At 35.2% G+C, this 27,987-nt stretch overlaps 1 protein-coding gene across 2 annotated transcripts in view; it reads right to left on the bottom strand.

Annotated features, from left to right (window-relative positions):
* Nucleotides 1-27,987, bottom strand: part of GLRA2 (glycine receptor alpha 2) — a gene marked incomplete at both ends in the record, with an annotated part of 207,005 nt that overhangs the window by 90,799 nt on the left and 88,219 nt on the right. For both annotated transcript variants that reach the window (XM_080719045.1, XM_080719044.1), the window contains 2 exons: nucleotides 25,173-25,387; nucleotides 26,974-27,111. In XM_080719045.1, the coding sequence (XP_080575171.1) occupies nucleotides 25,173-25,387; nucleotides 26,974-27,111 (353 nt within the window). The remainder of the gene's footprint in view (nucleotides 1-25,172; nucleotides 25,388-26,973; nucleotides 27,112-27,987) is intronic.

Here is a 27,987-nt window from a genome sequence, read left to right as displayed (position 1 = left end):
TAATTTTTGGGGGGTGGCACTGGGGTTCCTGGAAACCCTTCTACCTCCGGGCTACACTCCCAGACCTACTTTTATACTTATTTTTAATTTGGAGATAGGTTCTCTTAAGCCAGCGTGGCTGGCTTCAAACCTGTGCGATTCTCCTGTCTCTGTGCCATCACACCTGGCTATAGTTCATAAATTTTATGTATGTATACATTGAAAATCAATTGACAATATTTCCAATACCCTAGAATGTCTCTGTATATTTCCTCTTCACAATCAGCACTTCTTCTCAGAGTTAACCACTGTTCTAATATTAAACTCTTGATTAGTTTTATTACTTCTTGAATTTTGTAAAAATATTTTGTAAAATGTTTTTTCACCTCTTGAATTTTGTAAAAATAGAATTTTAGGGCATGCATTCTTCTATGACTGTCTTCATCTATAAAATCTAAGGCCTGAACGATGCTGCCGTGTTATTTGTATAGTTCTAATTTTTCCCTTTTGTTCATTCTCCTGTTGGTAGGCATTACTTCTGGGTTTAGGCTATTATTTCTTAATTCTGCAATTAATTAATTTGGTACATCTATTTTTTGTGATAGTAGGGACTGAACTCAGGGGTGTCCTACCTCTGAGCTATAGCTCCTTCCCATCTGGTCCATACTCTTGATGGATATATATATTCATTATTTGTGAGAATATATCCATAGGTAGAATAGCTAGGCTATAGTGTATGAACATGCTAGGCCCCAGGGAATATTAATATTTTTTCAAAGTGGTCAAAACAATTTACATTCTCCCAACAATGTATCCAAATTCCAATTGCTCCACACTATGCCAATATTCATTGTTTTTGTTTTGTTTAGTTTTCATTGGTGTATTGTCATACATCTTAATGGGATACAAGCTGTTAGAGGCATATATGCACATGTCACTTGCTTAGACCTTCCTCAATTTTTAGACATTTAGAAGGTGTTTCATGGTAGCTTATTATGGTTTGAACTTGCATGTCTCTGATAACTAATGATGGCAAGAAAGTACCTATTCTTATACTTAGTATCAACTTAGTTACTTGTTTTTATGAAGTACTCTATAAGTTTTTGCCCATTATTTTCTTATGTATCATAACTCTTGATTTGAGTTCTAATATCCACCTACTACATGATTTCCTATTCCAGTCTAATGAAGTTCATGAACAATAATTTTTACCTTTGTGGAAGTCCTCGATTGTATTTTCAAAACCAATGATTTCTAAAAGAGTATTTTTTCAAGACCAAATTCTATATGGTAAAATTTCTCTCCCCCATGTGTTATTAGAAGTGACATAAAATCCCACACAGTGAAGTGATTCATACAAGATTTCTGAGTTTAAGCCTTATGTTGTTAATTTCATTTACATGCTCTGGGGCCTTATCTGCAAAATGACAGAATTTGACTAATAGTATTGTAGAGATCGCTGAAGCTTTATAAACTTCCCAGAGTGATACCACGTATATAGCAAGCCCTCAATAAACATTCCTTTTTTTCTTTTAAAAAATGTATTAGTGCATTATAGTCATACATCTTAATGGAGTATAAGATGGTATGCACACATTACCCAATTAGCTCTTATCTAATTCCAATTCCATTCCCTCCCCCTCCCTCCTTCTCAGGTTTGGCTTGGTAATTTACTTTGATATGTTAGTGAATGTGCATCATGTACATTAGGGAATTTTGTTCTTCTCTCTTCCACCCCCTTCAGTTAGGTAGCCTTATTTGGTTATCTATAGTTTCTCCTTTTTCGTCTAGAATTCCTCCTATGACCAATTTTCTCTCTTCCACATATTAGAGAGAGCATCAATTTCTGAGTCAAGATGATGTAGAAAATTTAAGCCAGCCAATAGCAATCAAAGAGATTGAAGCAGCAATAAAGAGCCTACCATCAAAGAAAATCCCTAGACCAGAAGGCTTCGCAAGTGAATTTTATAAAACCGTTATAGAAGAGCTAATCCCAATACTCCACAATCTGTTTTGTGAAATAGAAAGAAATGGGACTCTCCCAAATACATTCTATGAAGCCAACATCACATTTATACCAAAACCAAATAAAACTACAGGCCTATAATATTGATGAACTTGGGTGAAAAACTGCTAAATAAAATGGTAGCAACATGCATTCAAAACCATATCAGTAAGTATTTTTGATTAATAAAATTCTTGAAGTATCAGACTAGGTCTTTATTAGTTCTGTTCACTCAAGAGTAGGTTATAATATTATCCAATAAATTGGAGAAGCATTCACATGATGATCTGGACTACTCAGAGAAAAAATGGGAAATTAGGTCTAAATCTCCAGGACTGGCTGTGTGAAATGACCACTGAAATGATTACTGAAGCCTGTTGTAAATGTTCTTTTTGGTCCATTTGGCTTTGGGAACCTAACATATGCCTAATGGCTCCATTAGCATATGAGTTAGGAGGGCCCTAGCCAAATTATACATATTCATGACTAGTAAATTGTTCATTCTTGCTCTGGTTAGAAACTAAAAGATTAAGGAGAAAAACAGCGGTTCCCCTTCCAGGTGGCCCATGACACAGGAGCAATTTAGTAGAATATGAACTTGGGTTCCACAAAAATCATTTTATGAAATCTATAGTACACTCCTATAAAAAGTTATATATTCAAGGGCATCCTAATGGCCAAAGAAAGCAAGTTAAATGTGGCAGGGGAGGAAACTGTCTGAGTAGGAGTATCTCCTCTCTGCCAGTAACTTACAGGGGGCCATGGGCTTTTTCTCCCATTAAGTCCCTCTGCCTGGGCTGAGTGCCTGGCAGTTCTTCTGCTAATGAGAATCTGTTCTTCTCAATACTGAAAGAAATAAGTCTTTATCTCTACTCCTTTGCATGTGTCAGTGAAATGTCAAAAATAATTTTTTTCAGGAAAGAGACATTTCAAGGCACAATAAGGTATGATCATTTAGTCATCTAGCTCCTTGGCCATCGGATGCAATGAGGGCAGAGAACAATGCTGATTGCCTGCCATTTCATTGTGACTCATTACATTCAAAAGGGTATCACTTGATGTCTTCAAGACATTAACCTCCTATAAATGCTCATGTAAGAATGTGCAATGATTTGCATTTGGTCATCATTGTTTTTATAATTCATCTGCTTATAGCCACATGGATTGCTTGCTATTATATGTCCACAAAGCAGATAATTTTTATTTTGCTTGGGTTTTACTGTTAAATTTTTCTGTGGCATGGATTTTAAGAAAATAACTTGAGAATTATTTTGCTAAAAATGATTAACGTGGAGTCATTTTTTATACTCTATTCCCTTGTGGTAGATGATATTCCCAAAATATTCTTTCCCCAAAACCTGTGTTCTGATGACAGATCATGATCATGATTGTGTTGTTATGTGGTATAACCCTAAAATAGGTAGATTAACCAGGTGGGCCAGATCTAATCAGATAAGCCCTTAAAAACAAGAGATTTACCTGGCTGGTAGCTAAAGAAAGAGTCAGAGAAATTTGCAGCACCAGAGACATTTAATTCTCACTTAAAGATGGAGGGGGCCACAAGAAAAGGAATGTGTGTAGCCTTAAGGAACTGAGTAAAGCTCCTGGCTAACAGTGACAAAGAAAAAAAAAAACAGGTACCACAATCTGATAACAGCCAATATCCACATTTTACCAATAGTATGAATGAATTTTATCAACAGTAGGAATGGGCTTAGAAAAAGACTCCAAGCTCCAGATGAGAACAGAGTTCTTTGAAACATTCACTCCAGCTTTGTGAGACCCTAAAAAAAGCACTCAGTCATGCTGTGTTGGGCTTCTACCATACAGAAATAAATGGATAAATGCATGTTGTTTTAAGCTAAATAAATTCCAGTTACTAAAACTGAAACTACTAAAGCAACAACATAAGAAATAGCATTGGATTATAACCAATGTGGCAATATGTTATGCAGCAATAGAAAACTAAGAAACTTGGTTTCTTTCATTGCAGTATTTTAAATGGCTAAGCAGTGGATAAGAACTACCAAAAATTAAATGGTCTGAGAAACACTCAGGGATTAGCTCAAGTTGTTAGAGACCATGAGGTCATCTTACCAGAAAGAGGCTCGAACTGACATCATTTTGCTAGTAATCATTATAATATAATTGGGGCAAAGAAAAAAAATTATTGAGTCTTAAGTGAGGACACAAATGTTTACCAGGTAATAGCTAGTTGTGGTAGTGCACGCCTATAATCCCAGCACTTTGAAGACTGAAACAGGAGGATCACAAGTTTAAGGCCAGACTTAGAAAATTAGCAACATCCTCAGCAATTTAGTGTGATCATGTTTCTCTCTTTCTTTTTTGTGGTACAGAGGACTTATTAAACTGAGATTATAGGTTTTAGGAAGGAAGACAACTGGAGTGAAATATTCTCATCAAATCATATCAAGAGTACTTATTGTCAACATGACATCACTGTTAATATTGACCTCCATAACCTAGGGAATGTAGTATTTGTCAGGCTTCTCCATTGTACAGTTATTTTTCTACTTTTCCATATTCTATTATTTAGATGGAAATTTTTATGATAGGCAGTCACTTAAGGACTGGAGAGTTACTCTCTACCTCCATGAAGGAAGAATATCTACATAAATGATTAGACACTTTTCTGCATGGGTAATTTGTTTATTTTCTCCAATTATTTGTGTACAACCATTTATTTATATCAGTATTGGTTTATGGATATTTACTTTATAATGTGGGTTATAATCCAATGCTATTTCTTATGTTGTTGATTTAGTAGTTTCAGCTTTGGTCACTGGAATTCATTTAGTTGGCTCTTGTGTCTCTTTGATATACATACTACTATCATGTTTTTATTTCTTTTTGCTTACTCCTAGTTGGTTACAGAAAGACCGGGGGAAGTTTTTTTTTTTTTAATTTGTGTGTAAGGGGTAATATCATTTTGCTCGCAATTCAAACTGGAATGTTTGGTCTCTATGATTTGGTGATGGGAAACATACTACTTAAAACTCACCTCTAGCAGTTTTTTCCAAAAGAGATAACATGAGGTACATATCTCACATGACCTAATTAATTTACGTAAGGAAAATTAATACTTCTCTACTGGCCCTTATAGATCATTCCTTTTTTTTCGTATTTTGAAATCTATATTATATCATTATAAAACCTATTTTCTTATAAATGCTGACATACTATTCAGCTCTCATATTTCTCTTATTTGCTTATTTGGTAAAAATTACCAACAAAAGAACATTCCTACTCATGAGCTACCACCTACATAGTCTTAGAGACAAACAAGTGTTATATAAACTGATCCTGCTAATGGATTCTGTGGCTATTTGCCCCTATAAAACTCTTCACTAAATTATCTTCCTCCTTTTCTGTCTGCCACACATGTGTAGTCAGATTCCATTTTTGTTGTCTATCTTCATTTTCTAGGTGGACATGACAAAACCAATTTATAATTCTGTGGTTATTTACCTTCATTGTAATTAGGAGGTTCATTTAAATGCTAACCATTTTGTGTTTTTCTTTAAAAACCTGCTCAGAAACTACGTCTTTGTGCAACACTATACATTTTACAAAATGATTTCTATGGAGGTACTAAGTGATTCCAGGAGGATTTGAGAATCTTTATCAGCTTTTCTGTCTTCTCAGGTTAAACTTGCCATAGGCAATTTTGTCTGTTGCTATAAAATTAATAGAACACATAAGCTTTTAACTAATTTCTTAAGCTTTAATATTCATTTTAATATCACACTGACTTAATTTTAACCCATTTAAATGATTTACTCCAACTTCCATGCAAAACTGTATTCAAACATAAAGATTAATTCACTTGATTAACCTTTTGATTAACAAATAAGACTCAGTACTTACCTGTATAGATTTTCTCCTTGAAATAGGCTGTGGAGACTTGCAACTTAGAAGCTATATTTCAAGTGGCTACTAATTACTGTCAAATCTAAATTATGGGGGACTTAAAAGATTTAACCTATTAACAATTGCAAGATCTTACCAAGAACCTTGTTGTAAAATAAGGTTGCTAATCTTATAAAGAGTGAAATTTCTACTCCTTGTCAGTAATCTAGTTTTTAAATAATTTTTCATGGCCTCTATGTTTATTGGGTAAGTCCCAAACACTTGGGATGATTTCCTTTAGTGACCCTACAAATATTTTGCTCTTATGGTGGATTCCATCTCTTTGCTAGAAACGGTGAGGATTCCAAAATGATTCGTATATATTCACTGTCCTAAAAGTATGTATTATCTGGTAGATGAACAAAGAGAGTGCAAAATAAATTTAAGGCAGAATGGGATAAAGGATAAAAAAGACTTTAATAAGTCTACAGGGCTAATATATTATTTCTCTCTGGGTTGATCCTAAGGCTTTACATTTTCATATGTTCCTACTTTATTCCTGATAATATCATCATTCTAGCATAACAGAACTACTCTTTTTTTCTTCCCATAAGTCTTCAGTGCCTACTCATTTCTTTTATTTTTTCTAAGTTTCTCTCCATCATTTCTGCTTATTTTAATTCTACATAATCTTAATACACCAACTCAAATATTGCTGCCTCCACTGCATCATTCATTGTATTTACAAGCCAAGTATTAGCATTCAAATCTCCCTTCTTTAATATACCATGACATTTATTTCTGGTTATCCTTGTTATGTACATAGTGATCTATGTTTTATGTCTCTGATTCTCCCTGTTAGACCAGGGCTTTTAGTGGAATATTCATCTAATTTATTTACATAGTATTTATTTTTTATACAAAATTCTAATCTATTTTTAATTTTTTTATATTTTTATTAAAAATTTTTTTCTGTATCTTCTATTCTAATCCACTGGTCAGTATATCTGTTTTTGTGCCAGTACCATGCTGTTTTTACTACTATTGCTCTATAGTATAGTTTGAAGTCTGGGATTGTAATGCCTCCTGCGTGTTTCTTGTTATTGAGAATTGCTTTGGCTATTCTAGGTCTTTTCTTTCTCCATATGAAGTTCATGATTGATTTTTCTAGGTCTCTGAAGAATGTCACTGGTATTTTAGTCAATTAATCTTTGACAAAGGGGCCAAACACATACGCTGGAGAAAAGACAGCCTTTTCAACAAGTGGTGCTGGGAGAACTGGCTAACCATTTGTAAAAAGATGAATCTAAACCCCTATATCTCACCTAACACAGGAATCAACTCAAGATGGATCAAAGACTTAGAAATTAGACCTGAGACGGTGAAGTTAGTAGAGGAGAACATAGGTTCAACACTACACCATATTGGCACAGGCAGTAACTTTCTCAACAAAACCTCCAAAGCTCAGGAAATTAAAGCAAGAATAAACAAGTGGGATAACATCAAACTAAAAAGTTTCTTCTCATCAAAGGAAACTATCAATAACCTAAAGAGGAAGCCTACAGAATGGGAAAGGATCTTTACCAGCCACCATTCTGATAGGGGGCTAATATCCAGAGTATACAAAGAGCTCAAAATGCTCTACACCAACAAAACAAACAACCCAATCAAGAAATGGGCAAATGAACTAAATAGACACTTCACAAAAGAAGAGATACAAAGGGCTAATAGATACATGAAAAGATGTTCTTCATCACTGGCCATCAGGGAGATGCAAATCAAAACTACACTGAGATTCCATCTAACCCCAGTGAGAGTAGCAAGCATAAAGAAATCAAACAACAACAAATGCTGGCGAGGATGTGGGGAAAGAGGAACTCTTTTACACTGTTGGTGGGAGTGCAAACTAGTTCAGCCACTATGGAGATCTGTGTGGAGATTCCTAAGAAAGGTGGGAATAGACCCACCATATGATCCAGCTATACCACTCCTGGGTATCTTTCCAAAAGGGTTGAATTCAGAGAAATACAGCAACATATACATACCTATGTTCATAGCAGCACAATTTGTAATAGCCAAAATATGGATCCAACCCAGATCACCATCAACAGATGAATGGATAGCAAAACTGTGGGAAATACACACAATGGAATTCTATTCAGCCATAAAGAAGAACAAAATTATACCATTTGCAAGAAGATGGAAAGCCCTGGAAAGCATCATGTTAAGTGAGATCAGCCAAGCACAGAAGGAGAAGATACACATGTTTCCTCTAATATGCCCAAACTAGAAAACACAAAGGATACCAGTAGGACCCCAGATATTAGAGGGGAAATACTAGCTAAGTTTTAATGGAAAGATAGGAGAGGAGAAAGGCCGATCTTGATTAAGGAGCATCTTCACCTGAACATGTGTAAAATTATGAACAAGACATGGTTAACCTGGCCAACCATTGGTGGGGGGGGGGGAGAAAACGGGGGCAGGGGGGAGAGGGCACCAAATATAGTGTAAATGTATACTATTTATGTTCAATAAAAAAATTGTTAAAAAAAATAAAATAAAATAAAATAAAAAAAAAGAAAAATATAGATGCAAAAAATAAATAAATAAATAAATAAGACTTGAGAATGTTAGGATATAATGGAGAAAAAGGAAGAAAAATATCAAGAATAGTATTTTGGATATACTCTGCTTAAACATAACCCTATCTTAAAAAGTGAAAATGTCACTCAAAATTATTTTCTTCTCTTTTGAAATTTTAACTAAAACAGACCCCTTTTTTAAATCACTACTGGTCCTCCAACTTTTTAGAAATATTTTTAATTAAAAATTTGTTTCTAAAAGTGAAAAAAAAAATTTTTTTCATATTGGGGTAAAAAACTTGTGTGTACATACATGTACACATCACCCATTTAGCCCCTACCCAATCCCCCCCCCCATTCCCTTCCCATCCCTCCTTCCCTTGCTTGGCTTAGTGGTTGACTTTGAAGGAAATTCTCTAAAATTACATAGTATTTATAGCTGCCAGTATACAACAACTGAATAGATGAGTAGTTGTGACAAAGGCCTTATGTTTTTCAAGCCTAAAATATTTGCTATATGGTTCCTTGCATATGATGTTTGCTAACTCCTGTAGTACATCATAAATTTCTCATAGCGAAGGAACTATCTTGGCATCCTTTTGATCTACCTGATGTTTAACATAGTAGGTGCACCTTGGGTATTAATTTAAATAAAGTGAATTACTATGTGACTTAGTGAGAGCATCCATGGGGGAAAATGTGCACCATTAAGCAAAATTGACATGCAAAGAGGAATTATTGGATGGGAGATAAGATCCCTTTCCCTCAAGCAGTCCATAGTGTGTGATAAAAAAGGAATTAATAATAAGCAATTATAAGCCTAAATGTATTGGAACATAGCAATTTATATAAATTTTTTGCAAAAGTATTTTTAGAGAAAAACTGATTTTCTCATTAGAATATTAATATTCATGTCCATACATGCCATTTATTAATTCCTTTACAAAAATATTCTTCTCAGATTTCACAGACTATGTATTTAATAAATGCAGACTTCATTGATCATAACAACTATACTCTTGACATTTACAAGCTAATGTCTGTTCTTATAATTATTTCAACTATCTAAATCATCACAGTTTATCTACATAATATGTCAAATTAAAAAATAAATCAAATATCCAAAACCATGCCAGTGATTTCTACTTATGATCAAGATAGGATAATAGGGATTGGGTTTATTCTTGTGTGTGTGTGTGTGTGTGTGTGTGTGTGTGTGTGTGTGTATGTAGGGGTAGTCCAGGGAGAATTCAGAACTGGCTGAATGATTTACTATGATCACTGAAAATAATGAACCATAATTTAAGTATGTGGAAGGAGTCTCTAGGTTACTTAATCCCTCTTGTCCTATCAATCAACATTTAAACTGCAACCGATATGAAAGTTGTCATTTTAAAGTCTGAAGGGATATAAGTGACTATAAAATGAGGATAGTAGCATAGTATAAAAAAAAGAATTTAGCATCAAATTGAGTTTGAATTCTTGTTTTAGTACTTATTAAACTTGAGACTCAATTTTCTTATCTGGAAAATGGGACCAAAAATATCTATTTCATAGGGTTGAGATGACTAATATATGAATAAAAAGCCCTTAGAAATAGGATTTACACGTATAGCCAATAAATATCAGTTCTTGTCATTTTTATTCTGGAAAAGGAAAATATCTTAAAGTCTATAAGTGTTCTCTATTTTTATTCACTATTGGTGCAGTATGTTTTTTAACTTCTCTAAAAATGCTGAAAAATACTCAGATGATAACTGTATAGTTTAGCAAATCATCATAAAATGAACATTCTTATGTAACCACTACTAGGTTAAAAATATTGTATGCCCTCTGAATTCCATACCCTTTGTACTTCTCAGTCATTACCTTCCCTACTCCCAAAATTCAGCCATGATTCTGGTCTGAACCATAAATTAATTTTGTGTGCTTCTTTTTAACTTTGTGTGAATAAAAGCATACACTGCATATTATTTTGTGCTTGGTAACATTTTCTTAACATTAGACTAGAGAAATCCATCCTTGTATGAATAGGTCACAATCTAACCATTGTTGGTGATTATTCAGTCTGCTTTCCTTCACCCTTTTAGTTGCCATTAAATGGTAGATAATATTGCATACCTAGTTGGACTCTACACAAACACATGGTCTGTAAAATGATGAAAATGATGATTAAAAGATTTATGGCTGAGGGCCAGACATGGTGGTGCATGTCTGTAATTCTAGTACTTAGAAGGTGGAAACAGGAGTATCACAGATTCAAGGCCATTCTCAACAATACAGTAAGACTCTCAGCAACTCAGTGAGACCCTATTTCAAAATAAAAATTTAAATAGGATTGGGGGTATAGGCCAGAAGTAGAATACCTCTGGGTTAAATTTCCAGTAAGGAAAAAAGGGGATGTGTGTCTGAGAAGATAAACTATAACTGGGTTAAGTTAGAAAGTCTAATAAAGAAGAATGAGTTTGTCAATGAACTGATATTATGTCAGAAGCCTCAGGAGCTATTACAAGGTATTCTTAATATGAAAGAGAAATGGTTATCAGACAAGCATTATTTCTTCATGAAAATGTACTAGGTGTTGAACTCAGGAGCATTCTCTCAGTGATACCCTTGACCATATTTTATACTTTATTTTGAAACGGTCTCATTAAGTTGCAGACGTTCTCACAAGTTGCTGAGGCTGGCTGCGAACCTGCAATCTTCCTGTCTTAGCCTCCCAAGTACTGGGATTACAAGCATGCAAAACCACACCCAGCTCCATTAGTATTTTAAATCTGGGTTCTTCCTAGATAATAAGTGGGAAAATTACCTAATCTCTGTATGTTTCACTTTCTCTACTTCTAAATTGGTATTTCAATTGATATTGAAAATATCATCTAAAGGGTTTTGTACAGTGTAAGGCATGTAAAAGGAGCTCAATAATTGTTAACCAATAAAGGTGATGTGGGCATAGGTATGAATCACGCCAACTTGGAACTAGACTGCCTGGGTTCAAAGTCTAGGTCTGTATATCTTTGAGCATATGTTTCTTGTTTATCTATAAGGTGGGATATTAGTGCCTATTTCATCATGTTGATGTAGAGTTTAAATTAATGTATAAGCTGGCACATTATAAAACCAGTGAAAAATTCCTGAGACCACAATGAAATTTATAGCCAATATTCTTAGCGCTGCTTGCACATTAGAATGACTTGAGAAACTTTAAAAATGCTGGTGCCTAGACCACATTCCCAGGTAGTTTGATTTAATTATCTTGTGATGGGTCTGGGAAAGCTTTAAAATCTGCTGATAATAATATGCAGCTAAGGTTAAAACCCATATTTCAGAGACCCTTCCTTATCAGGCAGTTAAACTCTAGCACTATTTCTTAGAAAGCATCAGGAATCATTGAACCCTATCTTTTTATACTACTTCAACAATAAGACTGAAGATCTCTTTTTCTAAGTCACATAGACCATGTAGAGTTGAACAAAATATAACCTCATCTGAAAGGAATTCAAAGTGCATCAGAAAAAGTTCACATGGTTCCTGAACACTAAGCTACAAGTCAGAATGTAATAGTTGAGATAAGACACAAAATAACATGGATGCTAGAAAAAAGAGAGAGGCCATTTACACTTGACAGAAATTCCCCATGGCTTAATGTAAGAAGTGGCATCTAGGTCAAGTAAATCTTGAACAATAGAAAATAAATTACATTTCATTGTCTGTAGCATTTTTATATCTAGCAGTATTTCTGAGTCCCCTTATTTTGCTAAGACCACAAAAGTCTAAGACATCATGAAACCAGTTCAAGTATAGTTTGGAAAATATTTTGATATTCCAGTTTCTTTAAGATACAGCCATTTTTGGAAAGCAACTGGAGTCTCTCCATCTACACTGTTTTTTTGTGAGATATGAAAAATTATTTGCTTTAGGAATATCATATAGTTTGTTTCAGACTGGAGTTCATGGCCTCTCAATTTCTAGATGAACTCCAAAGCAATCATTAGGTTCACATGTACATATAGTCTTTAATGACATCTTAAAAGTAGAGGACTTTCCATCATGTTAAGTGAGATCAGCCAAGCAAAGAAGGAGAAGATACACATGTTTCCTCTAATATGCCCAAACTAGAAAACACAAAGGATACCAGTAGGACCCCAGATATTAGAGGGGAAATACTAGCTAAGTTTTAATGGAAAGATAGGAGAGGAGAAAGGCCGATCTGGATTAATGAGGGTCTACACCTGGACATGTGTAAAATTATGAATAAGACATGGTTAACCTGGACAACCATTGGTAGGGGGGGGAAAGGGGGCAGGGGGGAGAGGGCACCAAATATAGTGTAAATGTATACTACATATGTTCAATAAAAATTGTTAAAAAAAGTAGAGGAAACAAAATCACACTTATTTTTTGCTACGTAAAGAATAGAAAAGTGCTGTTCATGGTGGTGCATGCCTGTAGGAGGTTGGGACAGAAGTATCATAGGTTTGAGGACAGCCTTGGCAACATAGTGAGATTCTCAGCAACCTAGGGAGACCCTGTTTTGAAACAAAAAATTTTTAAAAATCATTGGGAGTATATCCCAGAGGTAGAATGCCCCTGAGTTCAATTCCCTGTACCAAAAATAAGAACAAACAGAAAAACCAGAGCACTTATTTCTGTCATTTGAGCTCCTTTGGTAAAACATAAGCTGTGCCTTTGGCTGAGAGATGCTTTACAGAGTTCAGATGAGGGGGCCTTTGGATACCTTGATTAGAATTCAAAGGATAAGTCTGCATTCAAACAAACCAGAAAAGTAAGAAAGGAAAATGTATTTGGCATCAGTGTGCACTGATGAACTTCCAAATCATTTGTGACAGCGCTTAGGAAGGAAAACTGAGATAAAAAATAGCCTATCTGTATGCCCTCTTACTATACCATTTTTATTTTTATTATTTATTTGATTAGACTACTCTTTTAGTACTGGGGATGGAACTCAGGGACATTATACCTCTGAGCTATACCCCTAGCTGTATTTTTTATTTATTTGGAAACAGTGTCTCACTAAGTTGTGGAGGGCCTAATTAGCTGAGGCTGGCCATGTTCTGTGATCCTCCTGTTTCAGCCTCCTATAGTACTGGGATTACAAGTATGTGACACCACACCTGGCCCTTGTTTCAAAATAAGAAAATACAAAATGGCTGGGTATGTAATTTAGAAGTAAAAATGCCACTGGGTTCAATCCCCAGTGACACACACACACACACACACACACACACACACACACACAAATAGCCAATTAAAGAAAGATGGACCTCTGGCTATGTGGGCTATATTTTATGTGTTTCATATTCTAGAGCAAGCTTATATGGTAATGCTCAAATATTAGACTATAGGGATGCATTTATTCATTCACTGAATTGACATACACTTATTGAATATATACTGTGGGCTACGAGCTATTATGTGGAGCAAGCCAGATAAAATTCTTGCCTTTAGGGAGCTTATAGTCATAATGAAACATACAACCTACATTAAACATTATCTGTAATAGGGTTTTGAAATAAATCATAGTATTGCTGTAAAGTACTAAGCATTGTGAGGAAATATCAACCACAACAACACTCTTGGAAACTGAGTTATTTCAGAGTATTGATGAGGGGCTTGGTAGAAATGGTAACAAACAGAATAAGCTTCACTGAAGAGGTGAGATTTGAATAAGGACTTGGAGAAGTCAGAGAAGTTAGTGATATAAATATCTACAGACAGATTATAATGGGCATAAATAGCCATCACTGTGGCCCAGAGTTGGCAGCACGTGCTTGGTATGGTCAGCAGATTACTAGGAGGCCAGTGTGGCTGAAACAGTGAGTGAGGAGGTTGGATGAGTGGAGAACAATTTCAAGACGAAATGTGGGACAGATTGCAGATGACATTGTTTATTATGACAAAGATACTGTTTTTTTGTCCTATGTGATATGGGGATCTATTGGAGGACTTTCAACAAAAATTGTGCTAAGCAGTGCTTTAATAACTGTTGGGTTTAAAGTATAACATAAAGGGCATATAGAATTAGAGGGACCATCCAAAGAATGTTGCAGCCACCAGGTGTGATAGGCAGAATCCTACACTACTATACCTTCTGATATTCCCAGTCTCTGGAATACAGTCTTCTGCTAGTTATTTATTCCAACATTAATCTAGAGACTGTCATGAAGGGGTTTTGCAGATATAATTAAGATGCCAACTTAGTCGACCTTGAAATATGAATATTGTTAGGCAGGACTGGTCTAATTAATGAGCCTTTTAAATCCAGAGGAGTCAGAGATGAGATTCTAAAGAAGAAAGATCTAATGCACTGTTTTAGATACGCAGATGAAGGGGTGTACATGTAAATGAATGTGCACAGCCCATATGAACTTAGGATAGGCTTTGGCTAACAGCCAACAAAATAGAAATGGGGCCCTCAGCTCCCCAGCTGCAAGTAACTGAATTCTGACAAGAATGATTTGGGAAACAGATTTCCCCCCTAACCATTAGAGGAGAAATTAGCCTGGCTGACACCTTGGTTTTAGCTTTCTAGGGCTCTAAGCAGCCATTGTGCAATGCTAGGCTTCTGACTTATAGAACTATGAATGAATAAATAAATAAGTATAATGTTACAAAGTCTATGATACAGTGATAAAAAATTAATGTATCAGATGAGTGCTTACTATTAGTTCCTACTATATCATATATATCATATAATGTTATATATGATTACATATGTAATCATATCTAAAGGGCATTATATACATGATATATATGAGATATCATATATATATCATATATATAATGCCTGATATAGTAGGACGTATATCATATATATATATCATATATATAATGTCCTTTAAATAAATGAATGCATTATAGTGCCTATACACAAGCAGATAATTCTCTCTGAAATAAGATACATATTTTGTGTAAGGGTACAAACAATCAAGGTAAGCCTACCCAACTATTAGTGGTGTTCAAATCGGTATGCTTATCATCAGCATACTACTGCATTCTGAGCTATGGAAAATGTTTTATAAATAGTAATAGAAACTCATTGATTGTCTAATTCTGGTTCTTTCTTAAATAAAAACTATGAAGAAACTTTTTTTCAAAGTATTTGAGAAAGCTACCTGGAAGATATGGAAATTGAAAATTAGGGAGAAAGAATATAATTGGGATAAATATAGAGTTTTACAGATTTATTCTATAAAGACTGAAGCAAATACTGATATACTGATAATTTCCCTTATATGTATTTTTATATGTGGAAACTAGAGAGAAAGCAGACAACATTAGGAACATTTAATAATGTGAAAAGGGACTGTATAGTCATGGGAGGGGACTGAGAAAAGTTGGGGAGGGGGAAAGGAAAGATTGAAGAAAGAAACAGTTCAAATAATACCATGGGAATATGTGAAGGTATTACTACCAATCTCACTAACTCATGTGGAGAAGTGGGGAATGAGGTTGAGTATGGAGGGAAATTGACCAAGAGCTATATGCATGTATCACATGAACCTCACTATGATGTGCAGTTGCAATGCACTAATAAAATAATAATAATAATAATAATAATAATAATAATAAGCACAGCAGTTTGGGGAAAATTTTATGCTGTGCCAAGCTTCCCTTTTTTTTTTTTTTTTTGCGGTACTGGTACTGGGATTGAAACCCAGGAGCATTCTACCTCCAAGCTACAGCCCCAGCCTTATTTTTTATTCTTTACTTTGAAACAGCATCTCACACCTCACTAAGTAGCTGAGGATGTCTGTGAACCTCAATTCTCCTGCAGCCCTAGTCCTCTAAATCAAACTCAATCACTACCTGTACCAGTTAACTTTTGTTTGCTAACAAACTACCCAAAGATTTAGTGACTTAAAATGATTTTATTGCACAGGTTTGAAGCCAGCCTCAGCAATTTAATGAGACCCTATTTCCAAATAAAATAGAAAATAGGTCTGGGAGTGTAACCTGAAGGTAGAAAGCCTCTGGGCTCCATCCCCAGCACCACAAAAAATATAATTTTATAGCTGGCTGTGGTGGCACACACCTGTTAACCCACTTTAGAGGCTGAGATAGGAAGATCACAGGTTTAAGGATGCTCTGTGCAACTTAGCAAGGCTCTCAGTAACTTAGTGAAACCCTGCTTTCAAATAAAAAATAAAATAGGGCTGGGGTGTATCTCAGGAGTAGAATGCCCCTGGGTTCAATAGCCAATATTTTCCCTGCACCAAATAACACCCATTTACTTGTTTACAGTTCTGTGGATTGGCAATTTAGGTCATGCTTAGATAGTATGGAGCATCTCTGTTCCTTGGGGGTGATGAATGGGCTCAGTTATGTTTGTAGCCTCTAGGTAGTTGATGATCTCACCTGTCTGGTAGTTATCTGGCTGTCACCTTGATGACTGAAATAATTGGGCTATGTGCTTCTCATTATCCAATTGATTAACCTGGCCTTTGGGTGATGGTCAAAAGATCCCAAGAGTAGCAGGAGAGAGCTAGCTCTAACATTCAAGTATTTTCCAAGTCTCTGTCTATGTCACATTCACCATCATCCTATTGTCCAAGGTAAGTCACATGGATAAGTTTACAGCCAACATAGGAAGAAGCTTTTGCCCAAGGGTTTGGATGCAGGAAGAGAAATTATTACAGCCAATTTTGTGAAAAATCTACACCACCACCCTTGCTGTTCTAAGTTCCTATTTCATGTACATGTAGTCTTCTTTTTAAGTTTTTTTATTGGTGCATTGTAGTTATACTTCTTAATGGAATACAATATGGTAGAGATATGCATAAACACATCACCCAATTAGCCCTTACCCAATTCCTGCCCCATTCCCTGCCCCTCCCTTCTTCTCATGCTTGGCTTAGTGATTGACTTTGATATGCTTGTTAAAGTACATCATGTGCATTAGAGAAGTTCCTTCTTCCCTTCTCCCATCCCCTCAGGTCACCTTGTTTGCTCATCTATGTCCCTCAGTAGATAAATGGATTACAAAACGATGGGATATATACACAATGGAATTTTACTCGGCCATAAAGAACACAATTACATCATTTACAGGGAAATGGATGGAACTGGAGGACATTATGCAGAGTGAGGTTTTTCAGTCACAAAAATTAAGAAATCACATGTTCTCCCCACTGTGCGAAAGCTAGGGAGAAATAAGTCGTAGGAGAAACTCTAGATGTAGTCTCAAAGACAGAGTTATATTTGTTTTTGTCTATTTCTTGAGCATATAACAGTATCTCACTTTGTGTTTCATGCTTCAGAATCATATACTTTTCTTTACAATGTGATATTTATTTTTAAAAAAGGTATTTAGACTGTATGAGCTAAACATTTTAGTAAAAAAATGGAAAGAAAAATGTTTTAAAAATAATTCTAAATCTCAAACTGTTATCTCCCAAAGACTTACAGGCCTTACTGGAGTTTAAAAAGAAATAAAGCCTGTGCAACTTATTCCACTGTCAGCTTCCCTGCCAAAGCTGCCAACAACATTCTTAAGCTAAAATGCCAATGATGCTGCAGCTCTGTCCCAAGAGAATTGGCATACGTCATCACTTTGCATATTTTGATCACACACTCTATCGATGGCTCTTCAATTGGCTGTGGCGTGGCAAATGTCAGAAGTTTATGAGGTCTCCCACATGTGCTGACACCTTGCTAATGCAGGCAGGCCCATGGATCAATTTGTCAAAGCTCAGCTTTCTTCCTTTGCAATCGCGAATCCAAAAACTTCACAAAATCCTGATTATGTACAAAACAAAATAGTTCCTAACCTCTCAGAAATACCTGGCTGACCTAGGAAAGTCAGTCAAAATAGCCAGGGGTTTATCTGATTGAAGGATCAATCATCTTTATGTTTTAGAGCTAAAACAAATGTCCAAACAAATCCTTATTTTAGAACTCCTATAGATAATAAGTTTTACTGCTTTCATAGTTTCTCTTCCCGCAACCTTTAGTTAGAAGTATTGTGCTGAGAAGTAAAGCAAGACAAAATGTAGCAGGATTGTGGTCTCTCTTGTTTTAAATTCCAAGCTTGTTCTGGGTTTGGCAGCTGCTTGAAATGGTCCAGCTGGTCCTAGTTGACCAGATGGCCGAAAAGTAAGGGGAATTTTCCTTATGTAGGAAATAGGGCATCCCAGTTAATAACAGCTAAAGATAATGCTTCTGAATCCTTGCTCCAAGGAGATAGTTATAGACCTGTCAGAGTCACCTGCACACCTGGGTCATCCCATCTGCCCCTTGTCAATGCTTGCTGTCATCTCTATAGTCTCTAGACTATAATCACATGAGAACTCAAGATAGAAGAGTAGGTGTGAATCATTCAGCTATAATAACAAACATGGAGTAGAGGAAATAATTGTTTAATCTTGTTTGGCTAGCAAGCCTACCTCATGTCTCATAGACTTTCATTCTGTTATTCTCCTGTGGGTAGGAAAGGCAACAATACACCCAGCCTTTAGTCCGCCACTAGGGGTTTAATGTTCCAAGCAGAACAGCTTCTGGGAGGTTGGCAGAGATGTATACTTATTTTTATATTTGTTGGCTCGTTACAATTTTATGCTGTAGTGAAGTTCAGAGAGCTACAAACATACATGCACACAGCATTTGATGTATTTCCTTCTGGATCCTACCCCATTCCCCAACCCTCTCTGTACCCTAATATGTGGAAGCTTGAGAGATGAAGGGTGAGAGGAGGAACTCTAGACAAAGAAGGAGAAACCATAGATGAGCAAATAAAGAGACCTGAAGGAGATAAAAGAGAGGAAGAGTGAAATTCCCTTTTGTATATGATGTACATTCATTCACAAACATATCAAAGTCAATCACTAAGCCAAACATGAGAAGGAGGGAGGAAGGGAGTGGGGTGGGAATTGGAGAAGGGCTAAATAAGTGATGTATGCATGTATGCCTCTACCATCTTGTACCCCATTAAGATGTATGACTACAATCCGCCAATAAAAATAAGAAACAAGAAAAACAAACAGAAAATAAAACACTCGAAAACCTTTGGTTTGTAGGAAGGCAGGAAAATAACTTAGAATCAGTAAACACAATTTTCTTACTTAAATGTGTTTAAAATCTGTGAATCATGCTGGAAACCTGCCCAGATTGTCTTCAAAAAATGTCTTATTTGATAAATGTAGCCCAAGTATTATGAGTAGAAGGTACTATTTGCCTGGAATGACCTTTACCTCCTTCTACTTCACCTACTTAATATGCTTCATAGATTTAGTTCAGGCTCCCTCCTTCAGGCCATTTTCCTAATACTGATTCTTCTCCCTCCTTCTTTTGCTTCCTTCTCATTGCCTCTCTTCTTAACCCCCCTCCATTGCTCCCTTCTCCACTTAATAAGTTAGGCACCCTCCTTGATATGTCCTTACATTCCTCATTATTTAATAATCCCTATTTCAAATGTCTGTCTCTCACCCACCATATTACAAGTTCTGAGGGTATGGACTGTGTTTTATTTCTTTGATCCCTAGGACAATCCATGACACAGAGAAAAATTAAATAAGTATTAGCTGAATAAATGAATGGTTTAATGAATAACCAATTAAATTATACTAGATATAATACTTGTCTATAGTATCTTCAATATTGTTCATTAATTCACTAACCAACACTTTACGGAGCACCTACTATGCTCCAGGTGTTATATTAAGTGGTGGGTATATAAACATGGATAAAATCAATGAAGTTGTTGCCCATATAAAGATAAAAATCTAAAATTAAGAATGCTTATTTCTAGGTGTGGCAATAGAAATTTTTGTTGCCTTATAATTATCTACTGAAGTCTTATAATAAGGGAAGATTCTGTTCATATGCATATGGGATGTTGGGCTTTCTAGAAGATAGCATATGCTGCGTAGAGACTATTATATCTAATATCCTGTGTTATTACAGAAAACTAGGTATTTTTAAATAATTAATTGAAGTATTGGAATTTGTGGATGGTGCCAGTGCTGTAGATTTCTTCCTACTCTGGAAATGATAGGGAGAAGGTGGCTCACCTCTACTTTAATGAGAGCAGATACTGACATCTCTTATACATGCCATGTAATTACAAAATTGTTGAAATTCCAACAATCCCCCCCCCCCCCGGGCCTGGATCAGAGATTAAAGTAGTTCTTAGAAGAAACTCTCATGTGACCTCATATTCTGGGTTTCTATGAAAAAAATGAACACTAGCATTTGCTTCCTACCTAGGTAAATCCTGTAGTTGGTTACCTGTAATATCCAAGACATTGACATAAGAAGAAGAAGGTTAATCAGTTGGTTATATTGTTTTTCTACCATTTAGTAACAGCCATAATGCATGAGTTCTTGGTGGACCAAATAAATGGTGTGGAAGACAGCCAAATACAGGTCACCTTGGAAGTGTGCCAAACAAAGGGGCTCTCTACTTGAGTAAGGGGCTTCTAGGAGTAAAACAATAGATGGGATATATTCTACTCACATATAATTCTCTTCTATCCTTCCCTTTACTCTCAACCCTCATCAATCATCAAGTCATCAACAGGAGTGGGTAAAAAGATTGAAAATGCAAGGAGAGGAACTATGAAGGAACAATCCTAGCACAACATCTGTACAACAAAATTCAGGCTTGAACTGGTGGCAATTGGTTGTGAGACTGATGTTTTGCTGCACACTGATGATTCCTTAAAAGTCTGATAATGGACTGTCCTATAGTACTTATCACTGATACTTTAGTTCCCCATATAAAATACATGTTTGGGTGTTTTGGGTCAAATGACATAGAATATAGTAATTGAGAATCTATAGAATCCTTAGGTATCTTCCAAGGGCAGGGAAGCCAGAGCCATCTGAAGTTGTTTAATGCTAGGGATTAGAGAAAAACAGGGCCATTGCTTATCCATATCTTCTGGAGCTTAAACTATTTGACATATTATGTATGAAAATGACATGTATGTGTACAGCATGTATACATGTATAGCATACATAAATACTTATGATAAACTTTGGTTAATCTCATTGGAAGTATAAGTATTAACAAACAATAAACATCTAAGCATAGAAATTTCTATTCACAACACCCGTTATGATATTTCTAATCTCCTGTCCCACAGGAGATACAGACTTTTCTATAATATTACAGACAGGAAAGTATTACAACAAAAATAATCAGGAAGAGTTCAGTGTCATGTACAAAAACTGGGCTAGAAATTTATATAGATAGTGTCTCATTTCATCACTGTTTAATTTTTTTTAAGTGGCAGATAATGATGTTTCATTTTAGAAATGAAGAAACAGGCTTGGAGGAGTTTAATGGAGTTAAGATCCCGAGATTTAAACCTAGCCTAATTATATTTCAAATTACATCTTTGTGTGTGCCTATATGGCACTATCTCCATGAACTACATTAATATGTGAGATTGTACTATACCAACAAAACTATAAAACATATATATGTATATGTATGTGAATATACACATAGATCTATATTTATATCTATATATCTTTGTATATATATTCTTAACTTTTCAAAATATGCTTAAGAGCTTCAGGAAAGGGGAACATAAACCCTGAGAGAAATTCCATTTCTTTATAGTACATGGCATATAAGATTCTTCTCTGTATTAAAAACTTGAAAGTTTTCCTGTAACATTTTACCCATGGGTGCTAATTTAGGCCTATTTTATCATTTAGTCTCACATGAGGGAAATGAATGTTTATTAATTACCTTACTTATCTGACAAATGATGATTTATTGGTCACTTATTCTAAGCCACATATTGTTCTAGGTGCTAACGTTAACACAGTGAGCAAGACAAAGTTCCTGGAACCAGAAATAGTGGCACACATTTGTAATCCAAGTACTTGGAGGCTAAGAAAGGATTGCAGTTTCAAAGCCAGCCTCAGAAACTTAGAGGTTCCCGGCAACTTAATTTAGAAAAAATAAAATAAAATAGGGCTGGGGAGTATAGCTTGGTGTTAGATTGACCTTCAGTTTCTAGAAACACACACACACACACACACACACACACACACACACACACTCCTGCATACATGGAACATACTTTCTATTGATCATCTTCCCATATATATCCCCCTCATTCACTGTTTATTACCTTCGGTTACTTCTTTTTTCTCATTCCAAATTAAAAAAAGAAAACATCAAACTCTTCGTATGGTCTTTGGGTACAGAATAAGGCACAGACACTCATATACAAATGTGTTTATAATGATCATACTTACAAAAGCAATCAACCTAAATATCTAAGATAGTAAATAATGATAAACACATTGGTGAGACTACTACTAAGTCATTAAAGTTATGTTTATGAGTTGGGAATATAGCACAGTGGTAGAATACTTGCCTAGCATGTGTGATGCCTCATGTTCTATTCCTAGCACCACAAAAATATGTTCATAATAGATTTTATTAATGTCATGGGAAATGACACATAGTATAGATCTGTATAAAGTTTGACCTCAGTTCGGAGTACACAGAAGTGGATTTGTCCACAAATGCAAATAGAAAAACGACTAGAATAAAACGCTCCAAAGTCTTAAGTTATTTACTGGACAGTTAACTTTAATGGTATTTTCGGTCTCTTCTATAACAAGTGTGTTTTACTTTTCAAGTGCAATATGCATGTATATTCCATACAGGGCATGGGAGTAGGCTCTGGAGCAGCTGTTTAATTGGCACAGTGCAGTATCTGCTCATGGATTGCAGTGTTTAGAAGTTAAAATAAGCATTTATATGTATGTGTTTTTATAAGCAAGTGTATGGTCAGTTCTTTAGTTTCTATGACTCATTATTTTTATCCCATTTTGGTCTTTCACTGTCATTCATATGAGTCACATATCCTCATGGTCAGTTGAGATCAAACCATGTTTAACAATAGCATCCTGCAAACGCACTCATGCAGGAAGATAAACCTGCTTGTGACAAAGGGATAATCAGTACAGCTTCAGAGCCAAGTATAAAATGATGTTCAATTATATCGTTTTAGTTTATCTGAGTTCCTGAATGCCTATATATAAAAAGATCACTGATCAGTGATAGTGATCTTTTTATATATAGCAATAGTTTTGACTACTGATGTAAAATCATTAGAGCTTTATAGAATTAAAAGCATATGTATAAAAACAGAGACTCACATTTTGAAAATAAGTGGCTTTTGATAGGAATTGGAGAGTTGGACAGTAAATGTTTATGTTTTGACATTATCTGCTACCAATTTTTCACTAATGCTTTGTTAAATTGTAAAATATGTGTTGGTACATCCTGAAGTTTAATGGCATGGCACATAGTGGGATGGAAGTAAGTAACAGCTAGAAAGAAATAAGTAAATGGGCCTGTTTAGGAGGGGGCTCAGAGTGGATTAGAATTTCTATTAGGTAAAATTGATATGTGATTATGTAGCTGAATAAAAGGTATCAGTATTTCTGATTTCTGTATTTCAATAGACATATAAAATACATTATGCAATTCATTATTCTAGGAGATAAAAAGTATCAGACAACTCTATTCATTTCTATATGAAAATACAAAACCTAATATTTATCTTCAGAGGCATGAAAATAAGTCAGTTGTGTGACTATTTTCTATAATATTTAGTCCACCTCCATTATATTTACAGACTTACTCCATATTGCCATGTTATATTCCAAACATAAGAGATAATGTGGAACATAATCTAATACTTCTCATCATGTCAAATGTAGCACAACCAAATATAAACTCAAGCCAGCAAAGATATCGGATTATATCACAATTATTTTCTAGAGCAGGATTTTGAAGACCACTCAACAAGTATGAGACAATGTACACTGAATGCTAAATTGAACTCAGACTTCTGGACATTTGAAGTCAGTGTGCTAATGTACTCTGAAAGGAGGAAGAATGCACAGGCACACTTTTGGGGTGCTAGAGCATTTTATAAGTAGCACATTTATCATTACTTATTTGAGCAATATTTACAAATCCAGATTGGCTTCTTTACATAAGAATAGAACACACATCTATTTATGGATCACTTTTTGTGATGCTACAGAATACCTATATATCCTGATATTCACCCTACACTTCTCTTTTTTACCTGCTATATTTTCTGGAGTTTTTTTTTTTTTACCATTTTGGATGACTTCAAGATTTCTTCTTTAGAAAAAGGTGTCACTTAAAATAATAGCATATCAGACACTAAAGGAAATTAAGGTATAAAAAGATCCATGTATCAGATTTCTGTACCCTAATATTGTACATTCATTACATATACGTGTATGTATAAATGTGTTCATTGATATGGCTGTTGTGTGTAAATTTCCAGAAGCTCAATTCAAGATTTTATTACTATAAATAATTTCACTGAGCATATGAATCACAATACCCTCACCAGTAGTTGACAGCATAGGTCATAACAATCCTATTCCAATTCTTGGCTCATAAACATCTAAAGTCAAAAGCACTCAAGGGTTTCTTAGAATTCACAATCCATGTTTCCACCACTCCCCCTTGTTCTTTTCTCTCAATCCTGATTCCTCTTCCTCCAAACCGATCTGATTTTGAAGGTCCCTCAAATCCTCAGAGCCCTGATACTCTTAAACTCAGCTCTTTATTCTCTTAGTGCACTCATGTCTTCAACAGTGCCATAGTATGGTAGAATTTCTGTCCTCACTGAATTCTTAAGTCCACAGGACTTTTGGTAAACCTCTCAGTTCATCAGTTGCTAAGCAAAGAGATTTCTTACCTTTGGCAGAGATGCCCTGGAACCTGAACTCTGGGTGGTCATTGTTAAGACCGTGGTGATGCCCAGTGCAACCCTTGCAGGGGCTGCATCCATATTTATCCAAAAGGAGACCCAGGACAAAATCACTATCAACAGGCTGGGGATGTACATCTGGATCAAATAATATCCCATCTGGCGTTCTAGGTGAAACTTGACCTCAATGCAGGTAAACTTTCCTGGAAGCAGGAAATGATCATAGTATAATTCAAATTTACCTTTGTCATTTCAGCATTGAACTTTATCTTTAAAATTAAAATTATTGCAGATTGATTGAGAAGATTTCACAAAATGTACACTCTTTGTAACCAATTCAACGCTTACTCAATTCAACTGGCAACAGAAGTAATACTCAGAATGAGTGATTTAGTCATAGGACTAAAACCATAGGGCACATCTAATTTTTAAAATACAGGCTTGTTTCAACTTGATTATTTTAGACAGAGCTTTAGAGTTTGCAAGACTGACCCAATATTATCAGTGGAAGTGAAATATTTAAAATTTATAGTTTATAACATATAATATATAGCAAAAATATATTCTATAGCATATATCATACAGCACATGATATATAACATATACCATATAATAAGTAGTAGTTGGTTTCACTTCCTTCTAAGTAGACAGATGAACTTCAAAAGTATTTGAATAACTGTGTATCTATCTTCATGTTACCAACAGCAAGAGAAATATATATATTTTTAAACAATGAGCATAGTCAAGTCATTCTAAAAATTCCTCGGGCTTTTGGGAAGTTGATTGAAGATTTGGAATATTTCTAAAAACTTTTTTTCAACATACTTTGCCTATGAAAAAGTGTGCATATTGAAACTTTAACACACTATTAAGAGATAGATATTCCTTTCCCTTTCTACATTTTCCTCTTTAATTGGCTTGGTTTTGAAACTAAAGAAAGTGGTATGACTTACTCCAAATGAATTATAAAAGATAAGAATGAATTGTTATTGGTCAGGAAGAACACCTTGGACTCAGATTTTAGCTACTATATTATAGGAAGTCAGTGTTGACTGCTGGAAAAGTGTTTATGGGCCATTCTAGTCAAATGAGGGACCTGGAAAAGCCATCATGTCTTGGTTGCCTCTCCATGACCAGCTTCCTTGAACTTTCAAAGGAAAGCCATTAAATCTACTGAGCATGTATAATCTTCCAAATAACAACAGATAGCACTTGTTTCTAACACCTAAGTTCTTTCCTCCCCAATGTGTCTATCAGCCCAATGTGTCTATAGCATCACATTCCTGCCCAATGTGTCTATCAGCATCACAGGACTTTAGAACCAATTGGATTCCCTCCAGTCAATTTTCATCCAAACTGCTATTATTATCCAGGACTGGACAGCATAACAGCTCTATTTCTGGGTTTACAAAAATGATGTTATTATTCCACTCTTCTTCTAAGCCAGGGAATGCAAATTGTCCTAAGGATCTAATGTCAAGAAGGGGCAAAAATTCATGTTTCCTGTGCCACCAACGACATCTCGTATAACTTTCTTCAGGCTAATTTAATAGTAGATGTTCAGCAAGAGAATAGAAAACAATTACTAATTCTCTCTTCTTATATGTCTGTTTTGGAGAAAGTATATATCATTTGTACTGCTTTATCCCAGAAGTTAAGGTAATGTTATCTGTTGAGGGTTTTTTGAGCTCCATCTGTTTAGTAAATATGGAGCAGTTAAGGTGAAAGGACATGTACTCGAATTTGGAAAAGGAGCCAACTTGGGTTTAGCAGCAAAGACAAAACTTACCAGTGTTATAGTGCTTTGTGCAGTAGCCAAGTTCCTTCTCTTCTTTCAAAATAAACTGGGGCAGGGTCAATCCTTCAGCAACTTGCACTGGACCATCACTTAACCACTCAAATATCAGGTCATTCATTGTGTACCCAACTGCAGTAGAGAAAATATAGTGAAAAACTGAGTGTATCTTTGTAAGGAATCTTGAAAGTCTAGCCATGCAAAGAAACAAACAAGAAAATTGTCTATAGCAAACACATGCTCAGTCATTTCAAGAGCATTCTTAATAAGATAACTGCAATCATCACAACAGCCACATGCCACTGGAACCAAAGAAATTGAAGACAGCAAGTTATTTCTGGATGATATTTTCTGTATTATGAGAGAATGGAATCTATAAAGTATTTTCTTTTGCCTCTTTATTCACTAACTTTCTGAAGAAGAAACAAACATAAAAATAATTTGGAGATTGTCTTTACTTGAAAGATCTGTGTCTGTGGCAATCCAATAAGGGAATCCAATTTAAGCTGCCAGTCTTAGTATTTCAATTGAAAACATTCTTTTTTTTTTTCAAATGAGAGTGAATTAATCACAAGCCTGCCTTCAACATTGCCATTGCAGAATTGGACCCTACTTGAGGGTCTATTAGCTTTATTTTTAGAAAACTTATGTTAAGTACTTATAATCAACTCTTAGTTACTTTAGCAAGTGGGGAAGGCTATAGGCAGGTTACCAAAGAGGGAGATTTAGGATTGTCAAATCAAGAATATTCATTAGTGCTAATATTTGCTAAATAGGCCATCTTGTCACAATTACTAATATTAAGTAAAACATATTTCCTTTTAGGTAAGGTCATATTGTTATATGGTTTGAACTATCCAAAGTAAGATAGTTAACAGTTCAGGAAATCAAAGTTATCTTAGTTTCTTTCTTTTTTCTCTTTTTTGTTGGTACTGAGGGGTGGAACCCAGGAGCTTTTCTACCTCTGGGCTATACTCCCAGACCTATTTTTATACTTTATTTGGAAAC

Source organism: Muscardinus avellanarius, assembly GCF_963383645.1.
Source record: "Muscardinus avellanarius genome assembly, chromosome: X".
In the NCBI taxonomy this organism is placed as follows: domain Eukaryota; kingdom Metazoa; phylum Chordata; class Mammalia; order Rodentia; family Gliridae; genus Muscardinus; species Muscardinus avellanarius.
The sequence above is the reverse complement of the archived record's forward strand: the minus strand, read 5'-3'. Positions and strand labels throughout refer to the sequence as shown.